The sequence below is a fragment of the Castor canadensis genome, chromosome 13, assembly GCF_047511655.1.
Source record: "Castor canadensis chromosome 13, mCasCan1.hap1v2, whole genome shotgun sequence".
Lineage (NCBI taxonomy): Eukaryota > Metazoa > Chordata > Mammalia > Rodentia > Castoridae > Castor > Castor canadensis.
In genome coordinates, this window is record NC_133398.1 from 23157044 (window position 1) to 23182452 (window position 25409).

The 25409-nt window shown below is 35.9% G+C and overlaps 1 protein-coding gene across 8 annotated transcripts in view; it reads left to right on the forward strand.

Moving 5' to 3' along the window:
• The window catches only part of Ecpas (Ecm29 proteasome adaptor and scaffold), a 106823-nt gene that overhangs the window by 58331 nt on the left and 23083 nt on the right, over positions 1-25409 (forward strand). For all 8 annotated transcript variants that reach the window (XM_020173812.2, XM_020173809.2, XM_074051263.1 and 5 more), the window contains 21 exons: positions 147-232; positions 464-542; positions 2376-2425; positions 3435-3501; positions 3593-3715; positions 5746-5849; positions 7779-7902; positions 8913-8993; positions 9809-10034; positions 10571-10662; positions 12953-13087; positions 13855-14017; positions 14614-14786; positions 16111-16212; positions 18457-18580; positions 20522-20667; positions 21060-21114; positions 21997-22111; positions 22735-22803; positions 24492-24609; positions 24968-25135. In XM_020173812.2, coding sequence (XP_020029401.1) covers positions 147-232; positions 464-542; positions 2376-2425; positions 3435-3501; positions 3593-3715; positions 5746-5849; positions 7779-7902; positions 8913-8993; positions 9809-10034; positions 10571-10662; positions 12953-13087; positions 13855-14017; positions 14614-14786; positions 16111-16212; positions 18457-18580; positions 20522-20667; positions 21060-21114; positions 21997-22111; positions 22735-22803; positions 24492-24609; positions 24968-25135 — 2400 coding nt within the window. The remainder of the gene's footprint in view (positions 1-146; positions 233-463; positions 543-2375; positions 2426-3434; positions 3502-3592; positions 3716-5745; positions 5850-7778; positions 7903-8912; positions 8994-9808; positions 10035-10570; positions 10663-12952; positions 13088-13854; positions 14018-14613; positions 14787-16110; positions 16213-18456; positions 18581-20521; positions 20668-21059; positions 21115-21996; positions 22112-22734; positions 22804-24491; positions 24610-24967; positions 25136-25409) is intronic.

Genomic DNA, 25409 nt, shown 5'->3' on the forward strand with positions numbered 1-25409 from the left:
AAGTTTGTTAGATAATAATGATTATATGTATAAAAAAATAACAAAATATAGTGTAAAAGGTCTACTGTTGGATCCTGAGTTTAATTCAAAAATAGTGAATTGTTGCTTTGTTAATTGGTGTCCTTGACTTTGTTCCTTTTACATAGGTGGTGTATGATGGACTATTTGGTACAAATACAAATTCAAAACTAAGAACATTATCCCTGCAGTTTGTACACCACATTTGTATAACGTAAGTCTTTTGAACTATTTTAGCTACAGTGTTTTCAACTGCTGGAATGATCAGATGGCTCAAGTATATCTTTTTTTTTTATCTTATCTAGAAAGCAGTCAGGTTTGTTCAGCCTAAAAATTTTCAGTTTTAATAGAGTGATTATTTTGCTTGTCTCTAATTTTCTTAAGTAATTATCTGAAAAGATACCTAATTCTTACCTCGCTTTGTGTATATGTGTTTTTTTAAAAGCTGTCCAGAAATCAAGATTAAGCCATTAGGTCCAATGCTGTTGAATGGCCTCACTAAGCTAATCAATGAATATAAAGAGGTAAGTGATTTGTGTTTTAAATTTTAACATTTTATGATTTAAAATATTTTCTGTAATAAACCTTTCTGGTCTACATATTGATGTAGTTAACATTTGATATTATTCATCGTTCATTAACATTTTTACGTGAAATGGTGCAAATTTCAGAAATGACTGCCGTTTTTGCCTTTTTTTAAAAAAAGAAATAAGTATTAAAATTGATATAAGTCTTGAGGGGTCTTACCACTTCTTTAAGTTACATGTTTTAAAGCATCTGCATTTTTTGTTCCTTCTATGCACTAGGCAAAAATGAAATTAATGAAACTTAATTTTATGATTTATTTCCATATGGGACTATTTGAATTTCTTGTATACTGGGAAACAATGTTGATTCTTAGGGGCTGAAATTTTACTAATTCAGAATTCTATCAAAACATGCATTCAGTAGATTTTTGATTACTTAAACCAAGTGGGATGAAGATTCCTTGGATTATAGGTTTTTAGAATCCTGTTTTTCCTTTCTGTATTTTTCTCATCATCTGTAATATTTCAGGAGAATATGCTTTAAAAAGATAAGATTTAAAGAAGTCTAGTTAGCATTAATTTTCTCAGACCTAGCTAAACATGAATGCATGTTTGTGATAGTGCAGTGAGGTCAAGATCTTGCCATCTGAAGTTAGAATTGAATTTGAATCATAGTTTTGTCCTTTGGTGAGTTACTTAGATGATTTGGAATTCTGCTTTTTATCAGAAAAATGAAAATAATCTACCTTACCTGGATTATTGTGAAGATTAAATGAATTAATACAAAAATTATTCAGCATTGTCAAGGCACATAAGGAGATATTATATTATTAATGAAAAACTGTTCATTTATGTGCAGCTGTGCTTTGGAATAAGTGGTAGGACTGGCTCTCCTAGCTTTTTTATCCAATTGAACAATGCTTGCCTGCTTTTTAAGGTTTAGGAAACCTTTCACATCATTTTATGGCATAGATAAGCAGATGCTTTTGTGTGGTTGGTAGGAATCATGCTTGGAGCTTTTGGAGAGAAACTGTATATTTCAAAGTAGGTTAGAGAATCCATATAAACCACAGGACCCTCCTCCTCCTCCCTCCAGATGATGTCTGCATTCCTTCCCAATGGTTAAATCCTTGAGAATGGCTGTTCAGATGTAGAGGGTGAATCCTAGATTGAATGTATAAATTTCATCTGGCAAAGTTTATTACTGTGTTCTGAGTGACTAGTCAGACTTACCAGTTTTCATGAAACCATGTAAAGTTCTGTCTCTATCTTCAGGAGGGAACCTCACTAATTCATTTGGTGGCTCTGACCCCTTAATTTGTTATTGTGGAAGAAATAAGAGGAAGTTGTTTATTATAGTGCAGATTTGTAGAAAGTTGTGCTTCTGCATATTGCAATTTTGGTGTGAGGAGGACCCTTTTCTGTCAGACCAGTGATGATAAATTAAGGTATTTTCCTAGTATATAGAAGATAAATTTTGGTGTTTGCAGGATACATGGTATTGAAAATATCCTGAACTTAGCACCAGCTAAGAGAAACCCTTTCATACATGCCCATTGCATTTTCCTCTTGGAATGAGTTGGGGATTCAAGGCTTGGTTTTGTTTTACCTTTAGTAGTGTGATGGGTTCTGGGTTTAGACATTCTTGTTGCTGTTCAGATACCATTATCATGTGGCTAGGCAGAGCGAGACCTAAGTTTAACAAGGGGTAAAATGATGCATGTAATTGCAGCAGAAAGGTTTTGCTGTTTACTGTATTTTTTGTTTTGTCTGTTTTTTGTTATTTCTTTTTTTCCTTTTCTTTTTCCTTTTTTCTTTTTTAATTTCAAGGACCCTAAACTACTGTCAATGGCATATTCAGCTGTTGGAAAACTCTCCAGGTGAGTAAACTCTTTTTTCAGTGAGAGATAGATATCCTGTTGGCAAACTGAGAAAGTATTTGTGGCATTTAATAATGGATGGAGAATAAATCTGTTGTGATTGTGAAGGGAATGTATTTAATGACCATAGATTGTTTAGAGCTGTCTTCTTTGTAGAAGAAAAGAGATGTGAGACATTTTAAATTATATTTGAAAATATATTACCATATTAAATGTAGTCCTGAAATGAGATTTTGAACTGAATTGTGTCATAATGGGTTATAATTTTTGTAACCTAGAGACATTTGGTTAATCTTAATTGTTCTTATTGTTACTTACCACCAAATTTATAATCCCTAAGGTTTATCTAGTGAGTCCTTTTCCTGATAGTGTTTATTACTATGAGTCTGAGTGACCCTGTTTTCAAAGAGGGATTTATTTTCTTCTGCTTAGTGTGACTTCCTCATTCTGATTCCTCCTGGTTTCATTTTTCTTCACCATGTTTTAAGCAGGGAAGTAGAGAGGATGTGTCCTCAGTGCCACCATGTGGTGCTTCACTGTGTCGCCTTTAGAGACTGGGTCTTACTCTTCTCTGTGCCAGGGAAAGGGCTTTGTGACTCAGAGGAACACGACCCCAGATAAACTACTTTACAGCATAGAGATGGTGGCAAACCTTGTCCCTTATCTGCTGGCATGAAGTAGTAAATTTCCTGACTGTGATAGGTTTTAGTTTAAGTAGCATTTTGTTCGTATCTCTTTTCTTCATGTTAAAATCAGAAATGTTAACTGAATGCATGGAATATTGTGAAGGGAATACCTGGAAAATATATATTAATCAATGGATTATATACTTGAATAATTAAATATTTACTTGTAAAAATATTGGGTTCTTAGGGGAAGTAATCTGATGATGCTAACATATTCAGAGAGAGGAGAATGCAAGTTCAGGGCAATTTGTGTGTAGTTTCATTCTCTTCCTTTCTGTCTCATGGAAATGTATGGTAGTAATGACACTCGTGTTCTCTTACAGTCGAATGCCCCATTTATTCACTAAGGATATAGCTCTTGTTCAGCAGCTTTTTGAAGCCCTATGTAAGGTAGGGAACAGCTTGTAAATTTATACTTTCTGCTTGGATACTTAGCAGGAAATCAACTGGAAGGGAAACACTGTTTTTATCTTCTTTATAGGAAGAACCTGAGACTCGACTTGCTATCCAAGAAGCATTATCTATGATGGTTGGAGCTTATAGTACTTTGGAAGGAGCACAGCGAACTCTGATGGAGGCACTTGTGGCTTCATATTTGATAAAGGTAGATCCAACTGTGTGAATGACAGTAACTGGTGCAGTATACATTATGTTAAATTTTTTAAGTTGACCCATAAAAATTGTACATATTTATGAGGTATCATACGATGTTTCACTACATGAATACATTATATACTATTCGAATCAGGGCAGGCATATTCTCAAATATTTATTACTTCTTTGTGATGGAAAGTTAAAAGTTATTCTAGTTTTTTTGAGAAAAGTAGTGCATTATCATTATTGTAATCACCCTGTTATGCACTAGAACACCAGAACTTACTCTTTCTGTCTAACCTAGTGTCTGTAGACCAACCTTTCCCCACCTCCCCCTGTCCCCTCCTCCCCCTGTCCCCTGCTTTCCCTCAGACTTTGGTAAACACTATTTTCAACTTTTATGAGAGCAACTTTTTTGGATTCCACATATGAGTGAGATCATGTGATCCCTGTTTTCTTTGTGCCTGGCATATTTCACTTATCATCATTTCCCTGTCCATGTTGCTGCAATACTTGTTTTTCTTTTTGTATAGTGATAGTTTGCATAGTAATTTTTTTTATGTCTACTGTGTGGGAAAACTATGTGTAATGCCATGCCTTCCAAGTTGGAAGTGTTTTGTCTTAACTGGTAGTTGAGTACTCAGTCCATTAGAGTAGAGTTCTAAGGTAATATTGGCAGAGAAAAAGGACAAACTGAATATGTCAAAGTGAGTCTATAGGAAGTAAGCCAACACCATCATATATGCCTCTTCTAGTCCTCTATACTTAGCTTTCATGGGAGTTTGCAGGAGAATTTGGAATGTCGGTAGACACAATTATACATAATATGTAATACATGGTATAAGTTATTATATATTTGCTTTAGTTCTTTGTCCTCCATTTCTAGAAAGAGGAAGAGATTAGAATATGGAATGATGTCCCCACATATTGGTGAAACTTATATAAGTTATTCTTACTAAAATTAGACTGACATGATTTAACACAGTTATATTGAGGGAATTCTTAGAGGTTCCGAAGGTATCTGGTTTCTATTAACATGACAGGATTAAATTTTGCCATTATGTACATTTTAGAAAGCTGACAGTTAGAGAGTCCCATTGTCAAATGCTTCTGGTGTCCAGTTCATGTAGTTTGTGGTCATATATTCTATGAATTTATGTGGAAGCTCACTAGAATATAATACTTGAAACTTTCCCTAAGTAACCTTATAAGCAAGTGTTGTATAATGTGTGCAAGTCCTGGTTGTACTCATGCAAATGAAATGATGGAGCAGTATTACCATGCCAAAGCTAATTTCTTTTCATAGACTACACTTAAAGTAACCAAACTCTAGGCTAAATCATAATTTAAATGAGTCCTTAATATCATTAATCTTTACTTTAGCTCAAGGAATGCTAAATAGCAAGAATACCCGAACAAATGGGAGAGTGTATATTTTTTAACATCTCTTATATTTCACCTATGTTTGTGGTTGGAGGAATGAGCCAGGGAGAAAGCACATGAAGATAAATGTTCAAGATCAGTAAATCCTAAAAGTGGTTGAACTTTGTATTCGTAAATTATTAATGTAAATTAAATGAATATATTTATGTAGATAAGTCTTTGCTCTGGAGTCATTGTTAACTTTAGAACTAATCTGAGAATGTCAAAGGCATTTTTTGCTTCAAATTTGTAGGGATTCCAAGTAATCTGTGATTGTATTCCTCACAAAACACTTGAATTTCACTTGTGTGACTAAGGAGTTTGAGAGTTGAGGAGGCAGGAATAGTGACAAAAAACTGTTACATTGAATCTTAGTCCTAAGGTTTAGGCTGCAGATGTGCATGCACAGAGAGACTCTCTAGGTGGGGTTTTTGTGGGTCTTCCCTGCTTGAACAAATTATTTTTCTTGATTTAGGTACATATTTATTAAATATAAACTGAAATTTGGAATTGTTTGCAATTTTGATGACTTATCTTGTCTAGACTGTATTACTGGTAATTGAAATCTTTTGTTTTTTGAGGGTGGGTGGATTTCTTTTGTTTTTATTTGTTCCATAGCCTGAAGTTCAAGTTCGACAGGTGGCTGTGAAATTTGCCAGCACGGTGTTTCCTTCAGATCATATTCCTTCAAGATATTTGCTCTTACTAGCTGCAGGAGATCCGTAAGTTTCAAAAGGTGTTAATTTGAATTTGAGTTTATTTTAAATGTATTTGAAAATTACAAATTTATGTCATTTGCAAAGTCGATATATGAAATTTAGAAGCAATTTATTAAGCAGTTAAAAGTATGATCCTTGCTGCGACCTGCAGTCATACAGCTATAATTGAATTAAATGTATAAATTACAGGTTTATTCGTATGATACATATAGGTTACATATATATCTGTAATGTGTCACATTAGATAATATAAAAAATGTTGATGAAATAATCAAGTATAAATCAAATTATGTAATTGTATATGTAATGTAACTTTATGTCTAAAAACAGCACATCCTGTATAAGGTGATAAAAAGAATTGTCACTGACCATTTAACATATTTTGATATTTTATTATGTTGATGATTATTTTATATCTAATATGCTAAGGTTTTTAAATGAGGTGTACGTATTGGATTTTAGATTGATGAATTATATTTCTTCATTTCTAGAATATATAATTCCTTTTTTCAAATCATTTAAATGTTTCTGAAATTGGGACATCCTTTGAAAGCTATATGTATATAAAATGAATGAGGTATATGTGTGCATATTAAAATAACTCATTAAATCTATTGTGTATCTTACATTCAGTATTAGCTTAAAATCCATGATGCACTCTAGCATAGGTCTAAATTAAACCATTATTGCATTTGCTTTTTAGAATTTTTGTATCTTTTAAATAAGATTCTCATATTTTTGAAGACTAATTTATATTAAATAAAATAATGTATTCTTTGATCATTTGAATACTATTTTCATAAACTTTTATGATATGGTCTCTTTTTTTAAAGTGGGCAATTCCTTGAGGATTGGTTTGGTATTCTATTGACCCACCTGTGTGCCCTTGATGTCATTTGTACCCCTATAAACTATATTTTGGTATGATTTTTCAGGTTGGTATTTTAACTGATATCATAGGTATTACCAGGTCTTGTCTTTGATTTCCGATCTTGGCTGCTGTTTCTCATCCATTCACATTTAGATTTTGTTAAAGTGGTTTTGGATTATTTATCTTGATTCTGCCAGCTTGTTTCTCACTTTTCTACCTTAGCTTCCCAACCACAGATCAGACATCCCAGGGCCTGGGAACTAAGGTAGCTGTTCATGTTAGAGCAAGAATTTAAGTTCAGGGAGTTAAGCAAAGCTCTTAACCAATGATCCTTTGTCTCTTAAGTACTGGAAATTATTTTTATTTACAAAACCCAAACTAAAGCATAACTAATTTCAGCAGATTTCCTTCTTTAGTTTAGTTAAAATTGATCCAAAGGAAAATCCTCTGGCAACTTGAAGGTTTATTTTGTAATTCTTTTCTGCTTAGCTCTTTATAAGGTGCTGTTAGGAAAACAAGACCTAATCTAGAGACAGTTATGGACTTAAAGGAACTTTATATGGTATCTAAATAAAACTAATGTTGAGGTCATTCTCTGTGTGGTCTGAAAGTGAATGTCACTTCTCAATTACCAGTTGTACAGAATTGTAGCCGAACTGCATAGAGGTATAAGAATTTGAATGAGTGTACAGAACATTCGGCAATTACTAAATTTTAAAGTGTGTATTGCAATTGTTCATTGTTCATGATTTGCCTCTACTAAGGATAAAACATACACCTAGATATTTACATAATGAATTTTAGTAGCCTATCTTGTTTTATTTTTTCCTGTGAGTAAAAATCAAATATGTAAGCCAAATGACTCTCCAAATCTCATTGTATTTCTAAAAAGAAGTAATTTCTTATAATGCATTATATTGGTGCTTTGCTTAGGTAGCCAAAAATATATTTAAAACATTTTTTCAGAGTTCCAGCTGACAAAATTCCTTTTTTTCAGTCTTCAAATGATCATTCTCCAGTTGGTGAAGTTTATTTTTTTCTCTTACTTGTCTTTCTGAAAGACGAGAAGAAGTTCACGGAGAAGCACAGCGAGTATTAAGGTGTCTTCCTGGTAGAAACAAAAAAGAAAGTGCTTCCAAGCAGATGCCTTCCTTTCCAGAAATGGTGTATTATATCCAAGAAAAGGTGCGGCTTTTAATTGTAGACAGTTTGATTGGAACATACAGTGGGTGATGAAAATAAAAATAAAAAATTTTAAAAGTTTAAAATGTAATCTCTATGTTGAACAGTAAAGTTTCTAGCAATGTTAATATTTATAATAAGAGAGAGGTACAAAGTGAAGAAAAATATAATTCTTAAATATAATGGATTTGTTTCACCTAATCTGAGTGACTGATTCCTTTTATGCTCACCAACATTTTGGCTATGTTTAAGATTTTTCCCTTGTTATCACATACTTAAAAATACATCTTTTGTTTCTGTTTTACTTTTTATTTTTTGTTGCTCAGGTTATTAAATCCAGGTCCTTGTTAGGCAAATGTTCTACCACTGAACCATATATCCCAAGCCCTTACTTTTTATTTTTTAGGATATTATTTAGGGTACCATAAATTTAAGAATGCTTTAGGGAGAAGTCAAGATATTTCCACTATGATGGTCCTGTCTGCTTTTGCACAGGGTTTTCTGCTGCTGAGTACTGGCAGTAATGATCCCCAGTTCTGGCTGTCCCACTTTCTACATTAGTAGTTCTTTGGCTATGTTGGAGCATACTTTACTGATGTTTCTAGGTTTTGGCTAGGTAGGCACCATAGGGAGTGATCTGGAGGTCAGTATGCAGCAGCCATTATTCTCTTTCCCATAACACAGTCGTAATTTGTGGTCTGAAGATAGCCTATGCTGCCTCCATTCGTTATGACGTTCAGTGGCCTGGGGTTGACCAGTCAGTAGATGTCTGGAGTAGCTTTGTTCTTTTTAAATAAACCAGGAAAAACCATATGGAGAAAAGGTAACACACCTGTCATTTAGGGTGTGAGGGATATACATAATCAGCAGAATTAATGGGAGAATGTTTTGTATAGAAAGATACAAACTGTTGACAATAATGTAGGCAGAAATACAGTTATTTTGACTTGAGGAGAGGGTGCATGTGCTCCGTTATTCAGTAGTTGTGTTTCTTTGGGGTTTATGTTTATTAGGCTTCTCATCGAATGAAAACTCCAGTCAAATACATGACCGGGACCACTGTCCTTCCGTTTAACCCAGCAGCATTTGGAGAGGTAGGACTTTTATATTTTCTGTTTGCTTCTATAAAGGTTCTAAAAGATAATACCATATCCAAAGAGATGTGTGTGATCTTTTTGTGTCATTGCTAAACCCATATTAAGGTGTCATTGTTTTTTTTCTGGGATGTTTATTTAGTATAATTCATAATTATACTATTATTATTATATTGCAGTGAGGGTTTTTTTTTTTGGCGGTGCTGAGATCAAACCCCAGGCCTCATTCATGCTAGGCAGGTGCTGTCCCATGGCTGTACATTCCCATCCCTCAGAGAGATGATGGTTGGGAAGGATCCAGGTACTTTGTGTCAGTTACTGTTGAGCTTTTGCAGCAAGTTAGATTTGACTTTTAAAGCAAATACATTGTTGAAGTTGTTAGGGTTTTCTAGGCTTAAAGTTTAGAGAGGATAAATTCATCACATATATTAAAGGAAGTTTTGTTTCAGATGACTGATGTGCACTAATTAAATTACAAGAAGCAATGTTGTTCATAGTTGAGTAAAAATAGAGATAGGGTATTGCTCAGTGGTATAAGGCATATGCCTAGTGTATGAAAGAACCTGGTTCAATATCCAGAACCAAAAGAAGTTGAGTTTGCATTTTAACTTCATTAAGAAAACATCTTTTGGATTTGTGAAAGCTTGTTATATAAATTTTGCTTCATTGTCACTTTACTGACTTTCATGAGAATTTGAAAGTCTTTATGAAGGAGGGTGGGGATGTCAAAACTAGAAATTGTCACTTCGAAGAGGACTTTCCCATACTGATTTTTTGAGAAGTTTATCTGGCATTCCTTTGCCTTCTGGTTTTAGATTGTTCTGTACTTGCGCATGTGCCTAGCTCATAGTGCAGGGGTGGTGCCCACTTCTCAGAGTTTGGCTGATATGCAAGATCACGCTCCAGCCATTGGACGCTACATACGAACTTTAATGTCAAGCAGCCAGATGACAGCTCCATCATCTTCTAATAAGAGTGGAGAAACCAACCCTGTTCAGATCTACATTGGCCTGCTTCAGCAGCTGTTAGCAGGTGTTGGAGGTAGGATGTTATGATGCCAAGAAAAGGTATTAAAGCACTTAAGCAAAAATTTAAATTTACATTCAGCTAAGAATTTATAGCATTTAATCTTCCTCTTCATTTCTCTGATGATTAGTATTTGCTTCTTTTTTAAACTTATCTCAGTTATTCCTTGATATATATTTTTTCTTCTTCTGCTTTTTTTTTTTTTTGACATAAGGTCTCATTTGAAGCCAAGCCTGGCCTAGAACTTGTGATCCTCCTACCTTTGCATCAGGAGTGCCCCAGCAAGCCTGGCTTTTGATACAGTATTTCTCTTTCCAGAAAGAAATGTTGACAGTGGATATACATTTTTATTTTGGAAGTGGATGTGAAAAGCAGGATATCCTTTGATAGACAACTAATCTGTAAATTTACCCTATTGAATCACATCCTATATTTAGCAGAACTGAGGGAATTTGTGTGTAAGCAATAACCTCACACTTAAAGGAATTTGGTAATCCCTGTATATTCATTCCTTTTCTTGAAATTTAAACTGGCTCTCAATTCTTATTTAGGTTTGCCAGTCATGTACTGTCTATTAGAAGCTGTGTCAGTGTATCCAGAAAAATTGGCTGCCAAATTTGTAGACAAAACAGAATGGATAAAGGTATGTCCTGTGCCCATGTATTTCTCTTTAAATCCAGTTATTTCAAATGTTACCTCATGATTTCTTTTTCCTACCAGTGTTTCTGTGACGTTTTCTACTTTAGGTCATTTTGAAAGTTCCCTATAATCAAATACGTAGTGGAGAACATGTAAGTTAATACAGCTCATTGGTCTACCTTGATGAGGACGGAAGATGAAATTGAGAAGTCATATTTGTAAAAAGAATTCTTTGTTGCAAGTGTTTTTTAAAAATAAGCAAATAGAGTTGTGTAGTTAAAATATATGTAAAATGTCTGCTTTTCATAAATGTCTTCTACCTACCCAAATTCCCCCAAGTGTTCTATCCTTTCCTCTCCTGCTCTGTCAGATATACATAGCATATTCCTTATTTTTATGTGATGAGCCTTCTAGAATTTATTCATACATGTACATACAAAACATTGTGTTTAAATTTTTTTTCCTTTCTTTTACACAAAAGTTAGCATACTATTCACACGGTTTTGTACCTTCCTTCTTTCACTTAACAGTAAAACTTGGAGCCCCTCTATATGGAAAGAGCTCCTGTTTATTTTAGCAGCTTCATCATTTTCCATTCTGTGATTTATTCTGGATCCTTATTGGTGATCATTTAGGATACTTCTAGTCTGCTGCAATGAATAATGCCATTTTGCATATGAGGAAGTATGACTGTTAGATGGATTTCCCAGAAATGGAATTTCTGGCTCAGAGGATGCATGCTTTTCTAATTTTCTTTCTTTCTTTCTTTCTTTTTTTTTTTTTTTTAACTCAGGTCTTTGGATTTGCTAGGTAGGCACTCTACTGATTGAGCCACACCTCTAGCCCTCTTTGCTCTGGTCATTTTGAAGATAGGGTCTCACTTTCTGTCCGGGCTGGCCTGGTCCACAATCCTCTTATTTTAGGCTTCTTGCTATTGCTGGGATGACAGACATGCAACACCAAGCCTAGCTTTTTTCCATTGAGATGGGATCTCTCAGACTCTCTGCCTCCCCCGAGGCTGGCCTGAAACCATAGTCTTTCTGATCTCATCCTCTCAAGTAGCTAGAATTATAGATGTGAGTCACTGATGCCAGACTTGCCTTTGTAATTTTGATAAATAATGCCACACCCTCCATGTGGGTAGTAGTACCAAGATATGCCTCCATTAGGCATGATGAGAGTATTCTTGTCCAGTGGTCATATCAAGAGCATTACCAGGCTTAGCAAATAAAAATGTAAGTTAAATCTGAATTTCAAGTAAACAGTGATCAAATTTTTTGGTATATATATGTATGTACCAAATGAGTTAAAGTCAATGATAGAGATATATATGTAGATATATATATGGCTCATACCATTTTATATACTTCTTGGGCTTTGTAATGCAGTTCTTGCTGGGAAATGTGCTTGAGTTACAGTAAAATCTAATAAGACTATATCTTTAAGTATGAAAATATGAGTGTAATTTACCCAGAGATGTGAATTTTGCATTTTTCTAGAAAATCTGGTCTCATCAAATTGCTTGTAGTTTAAGATGGATTTTAATTCTTTATGAGTATTTCCTGACTTAAAAATAATCCTGTAGCTTTTGAGTTTTGATCCTCTAGTAAAAGGTGAAAGATTTACGTAATATGAAGAGAATTCAGAGTATGAATTTCAGTCTTGTGTATAATGGTCCATGAGCTAAATATGGCTTGACTCCTGTTTTTTATGATATGGAAGCCAAGAATGCTTTTTACTTTTTTTTGTTTTCTTACTTATTTTTTATGTTGGGATTGAAACCCAGGGCTTTGCACATACTAGGCAAGCACTTTACCTGTAAGCCACATCCCCAGGCCTTTTATATGTTTAAATGGTTGAAAAAAATTTTATGATGTGAAAACTGTAGTAGTCATAACTTTTTTGAACACAGCCATGCCAACTTGTTTACATATCGTCTGTGGCTGCTCTGGTGCTGCAGTGGCAGAATGGAGTAATTTTAGTCTTGACCACTTGGCTCACAAAGCCTGTTTGGTCCTGTGCTGAAAAAGTTTGCTGACCTCTGTTTTAGATCATCTGTGTATTTATTTCACTTGTGTTGTACTTTTGTGTCTTTTATGACAATGTACCTAAGAGTTTGATATTTAATTTAGCTTTCATTATGCTTTGAAATAATAGCATACTGTATTTGTTGCTCATAGATACCAATAGATTGAACACTAAAATGCATCACTTATTTTTGTAATTTTAAATGTTCGATGGCAGTAGGAAGATGGCTAAATATCATGGATATATTTCTTTTCTTTCCTGTTCAGAGTCTGATGAATAGCAGTAAAGAAGAAATGCGTGAATTGGCAGCATTGTTTTATTCTGTGGTCGTATCAACAGTGTCAGGAAATGAATTGAAGTCAATGATAGAGCAACTTATAAAAACTACAAAAGACAATCATGTATGTTATCAGCTTTGTCTTCATTCATTTTTGAAAAAAGATAGGGTTTTACAAGTGTCTAACCTGTTTTTAGTTTTTGAGTTCCCATTATAAAATGAACTTATACATTCCTTGCTTCTATGGTTATAAAGATTAAGTGAGGTAGATAATATATTGATTCAGTTTATTTAACAGATTTGAATGCTGTGTCTGAAAAGCACTAATTTAGATACTGTGAGTACAGTGGTGGGGAAATATGTGAGAATTCCTAGTACCTGGTACTTAGAAATGCTGCCTCCTTTTTTCTTCCACATCTCCTGCCACTGACCACTATGCCTGTAACAAAAACAAAAACAAACAAAAAACCCTGTGCTTTCAAGTAGTTTTATTGGCTACTTTGTGTTTGGAGTTTTTAGCAGTTAGAAATAGAACCTATTTACTCATTGTATGTATTTTGTTGGCAATAGGAAGAGCTCATGCTTGAATATTTCGATAGGGTAGCTACCCATGGAACAAACTGGAAGAAAGCCTAAGTGTCATGGATGTGTATGAGATTATCTAAATCTTGAAGTAAAGCAAGTCTGAGCTTAACTTCTCAGCATTCTCTGTTAGGAAACTCTTCAGTTTTTCTTGTTCCCTAAGTTTGAAGCATTAACATCCAGCAGAATCCAGAGTGATCACTTTATTTTTTAGCCTCATGTTTTATCAGAGACATTATAATACAATTGTTTCAGTGTCATCTTTCATGTGTGAGAGACAGACGTATGCTATTGTGTTATTAAATTCAGAGCCCTGAGGTACAGCATGGATCCTTGCTTGCATTGGGATTCACAGTGGGAAGATACTTGGCTAAGAAGAAAATGAGAATGACTGAGCAGCAAGAACGAGAGGCAGATGCTGACTTCCTGCCTGATCAAGAGGAGCTTATTCAGAGTGCCACGGAAACAATAGGTCTTTAATGTCTATGCTGATTTACTGTTGCATGTTTGAATTATGTTAAATTTTAATATAGCTTTTTAATTTCTTACTACAGTTCTTCCCACCTCCCGTCTTCCTTCTTCTTTCCTTTATTGATTGATTGATTCATTTTTTGATCTGTTGATACGAAGTCTAATTATGTAACTCAGGCTGTCCTGGAACTTGCTATGTAGCCCCAGCAGGATTTAAACTTGTGATCCTCTTGTTTCAGCCTCCACAGTGTGCTGGGATTACAGATTCGTGCCACCATTCTGGGCTCAGTGTTATATTTGAAATGCACAAGTTTTCCCACAAAATACTGATACTAAATAATTCTGTATTTTTAGTGAAAATGAAAGTATTTTTTTATTGTACTTTTTTCCTGTGTGTTTCCATATGTCAGTGGTGAGTCTGTTGCCCTGTGACACGGTGACTTACTACTGAATAGATGTTATCAAGTAGTCAATTAGAAGATGTTGTAGACTTTGATTTTGTTTTACTGTCTTAAAAAATCTAATACATTGCTGGTTGTTTTAGATAACAAGGATAAATAATATATTATTCTCTATTTTGTCTAAATATGCTTACAGGTTCATTTTTGGACAGTACGTCACCCCTCTTGGCAATTGCTGCCTGTACAGCCTTGGGTGAAATTGGCAGAAATGGTCCACTCCCAATCCACAGTGAGGGATCTGGTTTTACTAAGTTGCATCTTGTAGAAAGCTTACTAAATAGAATTCCTTCCAGTAAAGAAACAAATAAGGCAAGTCTCTTTCTTTTTTCCTTTCCTTTCCTTTTGGAATTCTGTCTTTCTATTCATAGATATGTAAATGAACAAAACCAAATTTTAATGAGGATACATGGCATTGCAGCTGGAAGAAGTACTTGCTAATGTAAAAAGGAATGGTAAAGTTGAAGGAGAAAGCTTAAGTGTTTGCTTTTGAGTTAGGAATTTGTATAAATGGTAGTGTGTGCATCTTTTGACCCAACTATTCATTCCAGTTTAGGCCCTCAACTGTTAAGATTTAAGGGAAAATTAAATTCATCAGGAAATCTCTTTTGTCATACAAACAGTAGATAATAAAACGTTAAGTAGTTTTATGATTTTTCATTTTTAAATCTCTCATAGTCAGTATGGTTTTTAAGAAGTCTGGACATTAAGAAGTAATGAATAATCTGAGGGAAAGGACATGTATAGTTTTTAATGTTTATATAAATGTTTTATAGACTTTAAATATCTTTGTGTTTAAAGCACCTCAATGTTGAAGAACAAGAAGATTTAATGAACAGAAAAACCAGTTTACTACAAGTTTACAAAACATGATCATCTTGTTCTTTGACTAGCCACTGTTTAAAACTTTCTGAGACAATCACACAATATAGTTTTTATTGGCTATTACTAACCAGTCATCATTACCAACCACTGTTAAGCACGGTAATATGCCAGGGAGTGTGCTAAGGACTTGCCACACATTAAAATTGAGTCCTCCAAAAGGTTTAGTGAAGTGAGCACAGTTGTCATCTCTGTGTTAGGTAACATGAGGAAGGGTCACAGAGAGGTGAAGTAACTAGTCTAAAGACTACTAAATGGTGGCAGGTGACTTGGTTCCAGGTCCTCTGGGCCCAGAGGATATTTCTAGTCATGACATTTTAAAGGATAATAAACATAAAGGCTTTCTTCTTTCTTTCTTTTTTTTTGTAGCTTTGGGTTCTTTTTTTTAAATTTTATTTAGGATATATTTGCTGAATGGGGGATTCATTGTGACAATTCTGAATAGGCTTTCAGTGTACATTGGCTGGATTGCCCCCATTATCCTACCCCTCCCCCCCCCACCCCATTTAAAGCAATTCTAAGAGGCTTCATTGTTCTGTTTTGTCTAAGTATTTGAAGTGCTGTGGGTTTTTAATGGACTCAGTTTTATGTCTTTTAGTCTTCAGTATCTTGTAGACATAATACTGTAAAATTAGCTGCTTTTGCAAAAACTATAGGTATCAGTGTGTTAGATAGACTGCCTCTCCCTACACTGTTCTGGGGGTGGATAAAACTTTTAAGTACTTTGTTTAAAAGAAATTCTATGTTTTTCCAGATGAAAGAACGAGCAATCCAAACATTGGGCTATTTTCCAGTTGGGGACGGGGATTTTCCTCATCAGAAACTCCTCTTGCAAGGCCTAATGGATTCTGTGGAGGTATTGGTACTGCTATTTGATTGTTGATCGAATAGAAAGTGTATTTTAGTTTTAATTTTGCATAGGAAAGCATTTATCACAGCTTCTGTTGCCCACTAGGCTGAATGTGGAGTCTGTTTTGTTCACCATTCTAAGTGTCTGGCAGTGGTAGGGTCTCATAAATATTAGTAGAGCAAGTAAGTGAATAGGGAGGTGTTTGCACAAAAGGCAGGCGAATCCCAAAGGAGCAGAGCTTGTTCTTGGGCCTTGAAGGATGGAAGTTAGAAAAGAAGAGACTCAAAGCTAAGGACTGAGGCAGCCGAATAAGAGCTAGTGTTAGAACTCAAGCCTTTGGATTCTTAGTTCAGTTTGTTTTTTTTTTTGGTGGAATGAGGCATTGAACCCAGGGCCTTGTCCATGCTAAGCATGCTCTCCACCTGTGATGCATCCCCAGCCCACTCACTGTTTTTAAAGTGAACTTTATTCATATCAGATTCTCCCTGGATGTTGGTAGCATTGTAACCACTTGGAGAGAAGCTTATGATCTCTGCCTTTTCATGTTTTTCCTGTGTAAAATTTGTTGTAGTTTTGTTTAAATAAATAAAGTCTTGCCTAGATTCTTAACTTGATTTTCATGCTGTTATTTTAAGAGTTTAGAAATACAGAAATACATGAAAAGCTAGAAACATGGAAATGATATGAAGATATGGATAATGAAGGAAAATGTACAAATCAAAGAAGACGAGTATCTTCACAGTTAATGAGTTTAAAGTGCTAAAGTCTTTTTGTTTATTTTAACTTTTTGTTTTGGCTATTGTTTTTTTGTGGTACTGAGGATCAAATACAGGGCCTCAAGCATGCTAAGCAAGTGCTCTACCACTGAAAACATGCCCAGTCCCTATTCTAACTATTTATTATGGAAAATTTCAAATATATACAAAAGTAGAAATATAAGGAGTCACCATGTGCCTGTTTTATTTGATCTTTTAACCTCCTATTTCTGGGATATTTAAAATAAAGCTTACATATCATACTATATTGCCCATATATTTAGTCATGATATATTGGTTTTGTTTGTAATACAGACTATGTTATTAACAATAGGAAATGCGCAACAACAGGCACATGAAGTGAATCTTTGATGAAGATCCTTTGTTGAAATATCTTTTCTTATCTTGAAGGTCCCCAGAGAAGCCTTTCTGAGGGATGCTGTAGAACTAAAAGCCCTTAAATCCCTTTTCCTACACTGGGAAGCATGTGGTATTAGCATCTGATGCCATGTCAAGACTAGACGTTTAGTTGACTGAGCCCAGGAATCAACAGACTGTGTGTTTTGTGGGGTCACTGTCCATGTCTTTCACATGCTGCCAGTTTGTCATTCCCTTTTTATTCCTCTTGTTCTTAAATTTCTTCTGATTCACAGCAAACAGAGAAAAATGCCAGATGGAACCTAGGTCCAATTCCATGTTGGTCAGTGATTCATACTTCTAAAGCATCTCAAAGCTTCTAAATCATATTTTATAAATTTATTTAAATATGAGTATGTACTATGTAAGATTTTTAATGTTTATCCTTTGAAACAATTTCACACTTAAAGTTGTAAGAATAATGTAATAACCTTTATTCAGATTTTAACATTTTACATTTGATTTGTCACTATTTTTTTCTAAATCATTTGAGAATAGCTCACAGTTACATAATTTAAGAAAGTGAAGAGTTCTAATAAAGTAAGTAATTGTTAGTAAACTCTAATGGCTACTATTTATTGTGTAGTTACTACAATCAGGCATAATGGATAGTAGATGTTTTATATAAATTAGCTTCATTTAATCCTTATGGCCTGATGGTACCTTGCTCATTTACTAATGAATTGTTGATGCTCGGAGTTTAGATAAGGGAATGTAGCTGGTGAGAGACAGAGCTATAGTTTGCATTGAAATATGTACAGCTTCAAAGTTGATGGATGATCTGTCCTTCTAGGTGAACCATGTCATATTTCCAAAGGTTAAAAAATCATGGTGTAGTAGTTATGTCCTGAGAGTGAGAAGCATAGGGTAGACCTGCCAAAATACCTTGAAGTTATTCCTACATTCTCCATTCCCTCACTCTACCCTGCTTTTGAATCACTGAGTTAGATGAAAGCAACTAAAGCAAAGAATGAAAATAAAACATACTGAGAAATAAGTTATTAAGCAGCTTTCTACAGAAATGAATCTTTTGGGGGAAATTTTCTCTCTCAATCATGGCTTTTGTTTTTCATTGCAGGCCAAGCAGATAGAACTTCAGTTTACTATTGGTGAAGCCATTACCAGTGCTGCAATAGGAACTAGCTCCGTGGCTGCCCGAGATGCCTGGCTGGTGACAGAAGAAGAATATACTCCTCCTGCTGGTACCAAAATTCACCTAATCAATTTGTAATCACCAAGTAACTCTTTTCTGTTCTCTTTTAATCACATTCGAGGCAAAATGGTCTTGAATTGACTTCCTTACTTCATGTATCTGTTTGAATCCTCATGGAGGTCATTGATCATTTTAAAAACTAGACTTGAGTTTTTTTGCCAGGCATTTCAGCTATTTCATTATCTCTGTTATTGAGGAGTTACGAGTTTTTAGAGGAGTTATATTGCCTTGACTTTTCATATTTCTTGTGTTTCTGTGTTGCAATTAGTGCATCTAGTGGAATGGATATGTCTTTCAGGGTTTTTTCCCTTTTTATTTTAAGAGGGTCTCCTTAGTGGACAGCCTTCACTTTGGGTTATGATACCCTACTACTACTCAGATGAGAGGAAGCAGATAATGGTAACAAAAATAATAATTTGAAAACAAACTAGATATTTAAATGTAGTAATAAACAAATGGAAACATCAACTATACCCCCAATAAGGTTAGAAAAGAAAGGAACTAAGGTACTTAAAGGATAAACTAGGAGTTTAAAAATTATTAACGCTTAAGGGGAAAGGAAAAAGAAGTAGCAAGATAGGACAGAGAGAAAAAAATGTATGGGATAAAGATATAAGAAATAATAGTGAGGGAGAACACAATAAAATAAGTATGGAGAAAAAACAATCACAGATAAGAAAGAAACAAAATGCCCACCAGTCAATATTTCTTCCTTGCTGAGAGGAGAGTATAAATCCCCCCATTCTTGTCTTTTTGCAGTTTACTTTTTGTGGTGGGACAGCTGTTGTTCTTTCTGAAGTCCAAACAAGTTAGAGCAGAAAGAGTTGTATGTAGCCTGGCCCCTAGCCTGTCTTCCTTGTTGGGTAAAACTACTATGCAGGAACTGCCCTCACACTGCTCCCACCAACTGAGCCTGAATCTCTCCAGTCCTCAGGAAGTATTCAAAACAGTCAAACCACAGTAGTTTGTGCTGGCTGGGCAAGGCATGGGGCTGTGATTGATTCCGTCCCTGGCTCTGCAGTTTGCCATCCTAGCACTGAGGCTCATGTTCACACACATCTGGTCTCTTTCTTCTTAGCAGAATTTTTGGACTGCAACTTTGACAAAGTTTTCACCCTCTACTTCCTTTGTGGTGACCTTCAGCTTCCTTCTGTGACATGGCTAATACTTTCTAGCCACATAAATGTGTGTTCGTGAATCTGAACCCAAGTCACAACCAGTTTCCTGGGTTCACAGATTGTTGGGTGGTTGCTTGCTTAGCCAGTGGAATAGGGGAGGCCTTTAATGTTTGGAGTCCTAAAAGTGCAGAGTCTTCTTACTGTCTCCGGCTGAGGTGTTTGGCCATAAATTCTCTCCTAAGATGATTTCCCTCTATGGCACCAGTGAGCAAACGAGGACGTGTGGGGGTTCCTTTTCTGGCTTCTGCTTGCAGTGTTGGTGTTCAGATCTCTTGTCTTAAACTTTATTGTTTGCACAGTGCCAGCTGATGCACCTGTGAATCTTCTGAGGCTTTCCTTTTCATTTTTGCTTGCACCCCTTCTGGGGGAATTCTACCCCTTCCCTATTGTTTTGCTTAGCACTCTATGTTAGAGTTCCTTTTTCTTTTATAAATCTAAAGTATTTCTGGATTTCACTTGATTAGTGTCTACTGTTTGCTGTTGCCCTCCTTTGCCCTCCTACCACCACACACCTCTCCCTGCAGCCACACCCCTGATGCTTTCAGATTTGTGGAGATGCAGGCAAGTGGTGTGTGTGTCTAATTTAGCATCTTGCTACTTATGCTAGGTTCTTAAGTGAATAAAACTATACTTTAGTCTTTTGGATTTTAGTATGTTATAAGATTATTGTATTGAGTAATGTTGATATAAATTTTTTTTTAGGAAGCTACACTGAATTATTTTAATTTTCTTATTTATTTGCGTTTTCCCAGGAGCCAAAGTGAATGATGTGGTTCCGTGGGTATTGGATATTATTTTAAATAAACATATCATCAGCCCAAACCCACATGTGAGACAAGCAGCCTGTATCTGGCTCCTTTCTCTTGTGAGGAAGCTAAGTACACATAAAGAAGTGAAGGTAAGCCATGCTGTACATGTGATTATCCCTGTTGGGAGCTACACTATTTATAAGTAGAAAGTGGGAGGCAAAGTGAGGGTGAGGGCTATTAAGCAATATCAGGATTTTGGAATAACTTACATGTGAAGGATAAAGGATGAAGGCCTGGTAAGCGTTGACAGGAAGGTGACCTGAAGTCCAAAGTGCTGAGGATGGGGAGGTGTGGATTGCAGCATTGCTTAGAGTGTATGTGTGTGTTACATGACCTGTAAGGGGCATGACTTCAGGTATTTAGGACATCTATGAAGATATGGACACAGAAGGGCTCGTGACTACCTTGATCATAAGATTTCACAACCTTAAGAGCAAGATTCTTACTTCTCAGGGTTCTAATGCCTTTTTTCTTCTTTTAGTCTCATCTTAAAGAAATTCAGAGTGCATTCGTTTCTGTTCTCTCAGAAAATGATGGTAGGTTGCTGGTAAATACTTGCAAACCTTATTAATCTTTTTAAAAAAAATTTTTAAAGTATGGATTAATGAACCACCACCACAACAAACATTTTGAGCTCCATGAGTAAAAGGAAATTACCAGCCAGGTATGGTCGTGCATGCCTGTAATTCCAGCACTTGGGAGACTGAGGCAGGAAGATCACGAGTTTGAGGCCAACCTGGGCTACATTAGTGAGTTCTAGGCCTGCTTGGCTATGTCACAAGACCGTGTCTTAAGTGAAACAAAACAACAAAAAAGAACTTAATTAGTATTAAGGGTAGTCATGTCAGTGGCTAAAAATAAAAAGAAAAATTCTAGTTAAGGTACAGGAAATTTGAATTCTTTTTTAATATAAATTAGAACTTGTTTTTCATCTTTCCATTTAAAAATGGAGCTGAGGCCACCTGTAACATTAGAGCCTCTCCTAACTAAGAGTGGTCTTGTACTTCTAGTTACTTTTCCTCTCTGCTTGAGACTGGGAGAGTGAATGTGTTTGACATTTTAATAGTGGCAGTTTTAAGAGAACCTTTTTTGAAATCTATGGTCTTGTATTACCTTTTCATTTTTACAGAATCAGATGTGGGTTTGAAATCCTGTGGAGGCTGTTTTATCTGTGACTGTACAACTGAAACTGCTGTTCTGTCACTGTGCAGCTCCATATGATATGGATCTTCTGTGGTGTAATTCTCTTTAGTGACTCATGCTGCTATACCCACTAAGATGGTTTCGTATGTTTTTAGCAAAGTAGGCAGAATGATTCTGTTTTCATAGCTTTTACCCTGATATCATTTTAGATTAACTTAGTGGCCAGGAGACAATTTATTTTTAAAGTAATATAATTTTTTTTGACTTTTCTGTAGAACTTAGCCAAGATGTTGCCTCAAAAGGCCTGGGGTTGGTTTATGAACTGGGTAATGAGCAGGATCAACAGGAATTGGTATCTACACTTGTAGAAACACTTATGACTGGCAAAAGGTACGGAAAATTTGAAAATTTCTGATTTGAATACAGGCCCTGTATGTGTTCATACTGAGAATGTTTGGAAGAAGGAAAATTTGCTTTCCATTTTCTTATTTACTAAGCCTGCAAGTCAGTGATTGTTACTTTTATTATTCCAGTGTGTAGTTTTTACTTTAGAAATGTGCCAGTGTGTTTCAAAAGTTGAATGGCCCCAGGACAATTAAAGTATTGGATTAGAAAATGCCATAATTACTTCTGGTTAAATGAAAATGGAGGTGTGGAGAAGCAGCTTGCACATCATTGATAGTTTGGCCTGTGACGTATAAAGTGGGGGAAATCGCTCTTGTAATTGGTTGCTACTTTATATTTGCCTTCCTTGTAGGAAGAATAGCTTTTAATATGTGACCACATTCAGTGCAGTGTAACTTTGTATGAAATGTCTTTTATATCTATTAATTTGTTCAGTCTACATTTTCTCTAGCCTGATGGAAAAGAATAGTTTACTTTTATATCTTCCACGTAAGAGACACTTGCCAGGGAGTTGAGTTTTATCAGTTTATTAGTGAAATGTATCCATTTGTTGAATGCTAGTATGGGAAGTTTGACATTAATTTAAACTCTTTGTTATTTTGGTTTAGAGCTAAGCATGAAGTTTCTGGAGAGACAGTGGTATTTCAAGGGGGAGGCCTTGGCAAAACACCTGATGGGTAAGTGTGCCAAATCCATTGATCAATTACTAATAAATACCTTAATTTTTTTTTCATTCTGTTAAGTAGAGCAATCATAAAGTTGATTTCTACCCTGTTAGGCGATGTTGTTTGTTCGTGGAAAAAGAAACACACAGAAAAAGCCTTCTGTCTTAAATTAGGTTTCCTGGGAAACAGACTCTGAGATAGATATTTGGATGCAGGAAGTTTTTTGAAGAGTTCCCAGGGGGTTGTTTAGGGGAGTGAGCAGGTGGGATAGAGCTGATGGCAGAGGACAGTGCTGAACTGCTGCCCTAACCTCATCAGATATTGAACTCTTCAGGAGCTGTGAGCGGGATGGAATGCCCTTCAGCATTGTCCTGCTTTGCGGCACAGAGCCTGGGCCTTTGTGTTCCCCTCATAGGCTTTGTGCCACCTCAGTGACTAGCCGCTAGTAATGGGGTTCTTTTAGGGGGTGTGGTTGTGGCCTCAGGCTGAGGACAGTTCTTGGAGACTAGGGTGAGAGCTGTCAGCTCTCAGGCAGCTGAGTCCTGAGCAGGAACCTGGCAATATAGCTTGGCCTTCAGTGCACCTAGTTTTTTAAAGGGGAACTCAGTATTTTAGAATCCACTAATTGAGTTTTTCAGTTTTATTCCTGGAGCTTTATCACTATTCCAGTGTGGTTATACTATTACTAATTTTTTCCTCTAAGAATTGTCAGGCAATGCCAGGCTATTCAGGAAGCAGAGATCAGGAGGATCATGGTTCGAAGCCCGCCTAGGCAAATAGTTTGCGAGACCCTATCTCGAAAAAAGCCATCACAAGAAAGGGATAGTGGAGTGGCTCAAGGTGTAGGCCCTGAGTTCAAGCCCCAGAACTGCAAAAAAAAAAAAAGATTGTCAGGCAAATGTGTACAACTTTCTCTGTTTTGCTGTGGTGTCTGCAACAGGAGAAAGGTGCAGGTTGGTATGTCTTTATGCTCTCCTATAGCTCACTATTCACGTCAGAAGTTGCTCTCATTCCACTTATTCTTATAGATGCCTTCTGAGGTGTTTTTTTTTTTGTTGTTGTTGTTGTTTATTTTGTTTTGATGGGTCTTGTTATGTTATCCAGGCTGGCCCCAAGCTCCTGGGCTCAAGTGAGCCTCTCCTGCCTTAGCCTCCTGAGTAGTTGAGACTAGAGGTGCAAGCCATTGCCTCTGGTTTCCTTCAGAATTTTTGAAAAGGGCTCATTTGTCATAACACAAAATGATCAGATATTTGAACAAATACTATTTTTCATTCAGGACTCAAATACTGTTTTTCATTCGTTAACAGGACTCAAAGTTATCATTAGGATTAGAGTGGTGGGGAGGACGGATGTTGTCTTCAAATGTCTCTCATGATTCTGAGAGAGATTTATGCATAATATAATGAATTATTGAGTTGTCCTCCAAGGTGATGAGAGCTCCACTTGCATGGCACATGCAGGTGCATTTAGATTATTTATCAGCAGCAGTTTAGAGGGTGTCAGGAATTGTTGGTAATTAAAGTATATGGTTTTTATATTCTTCTCAACCTACTGGTCTGTCTCCTTAGTGATGAGAAAACTAAATATTATAAGTTGAATTGAAAATACAATTTTTAAAGGGTGTAGTGTTATTGGGGTGTAATTTGGATTAGGCAGAAGTTAGAGAAATATCATATTGCATACTTCTTTTTGTTTCCAAGCCAGGGCCTTTCTACGTATAAGGAGCTGTGTTCTTTGGCAAGTGATCTTAGTCAGCCAGATCTGGTGTATAAATTTATGAATCTGGCCAATCATCATGCAATGTGGAACTCAAGGAAGGTGAGTTGCCATCACAGGTCAGTTTTCTGTATTTAGTTGTGTTAGAGATTGAGCCCAGGGTCTCACTCATGCTAGGCAAGTGTTCTACCACTGAGCTATACCCCAGCCTCACTGGACAGTTTTATTTTTTACTTCCTCTACAACTAGGCATGCTACATTATCAGATAGTCCAGTTGGTGTGTAGTGCGTTTTGTGAATGGCTGTACCTGAGAGGTAAACTACCACACAACTGCTAATATTGGGGAAGTTAAGACACCCAGTAAATTAGACTGTATTTAGGAACAAGGTTGGGAGGAAGGATTTTGTGGTCCTCATGTATTTAATATGTTCCATTTGATCATTTTACTGTTATTTTTAGGGTGCTGCTTTTGGGTTTAATGTAATTGCTACCAGAGCTGGAGAACAACTGGCTCCTTTTCTGCCTCAGCTGGTCCCTCGTCTTTATCGTTACCAGTTTGATCCCAATCTTGGCATTCGACAGGCCATGACAAGTATTTGGAATGCATTGGTCACTGACAAATCAATGGTAAGTAGCTATGAACCCCTCCCTTGTTTGTGAGGAAAATACAGTAGCTTGTTTGTGGTCCCTCAAGGATTTAAACCCTGTACTCATCTTCTTTTCTACTTTGTATACTTATTTGTTTAAAATAAATATACCTTATTTCATTCCTTGCTTTTTTCTTTCAAAGCAATCTCAAAAAAGGAAGCAATCTGAATGTCTTGTGGGTGGGTGTTAAGGGAATAGAATGACAGTATATTTACACAAATGGAATACTATGTTGATAGGTATTATGGGCGCC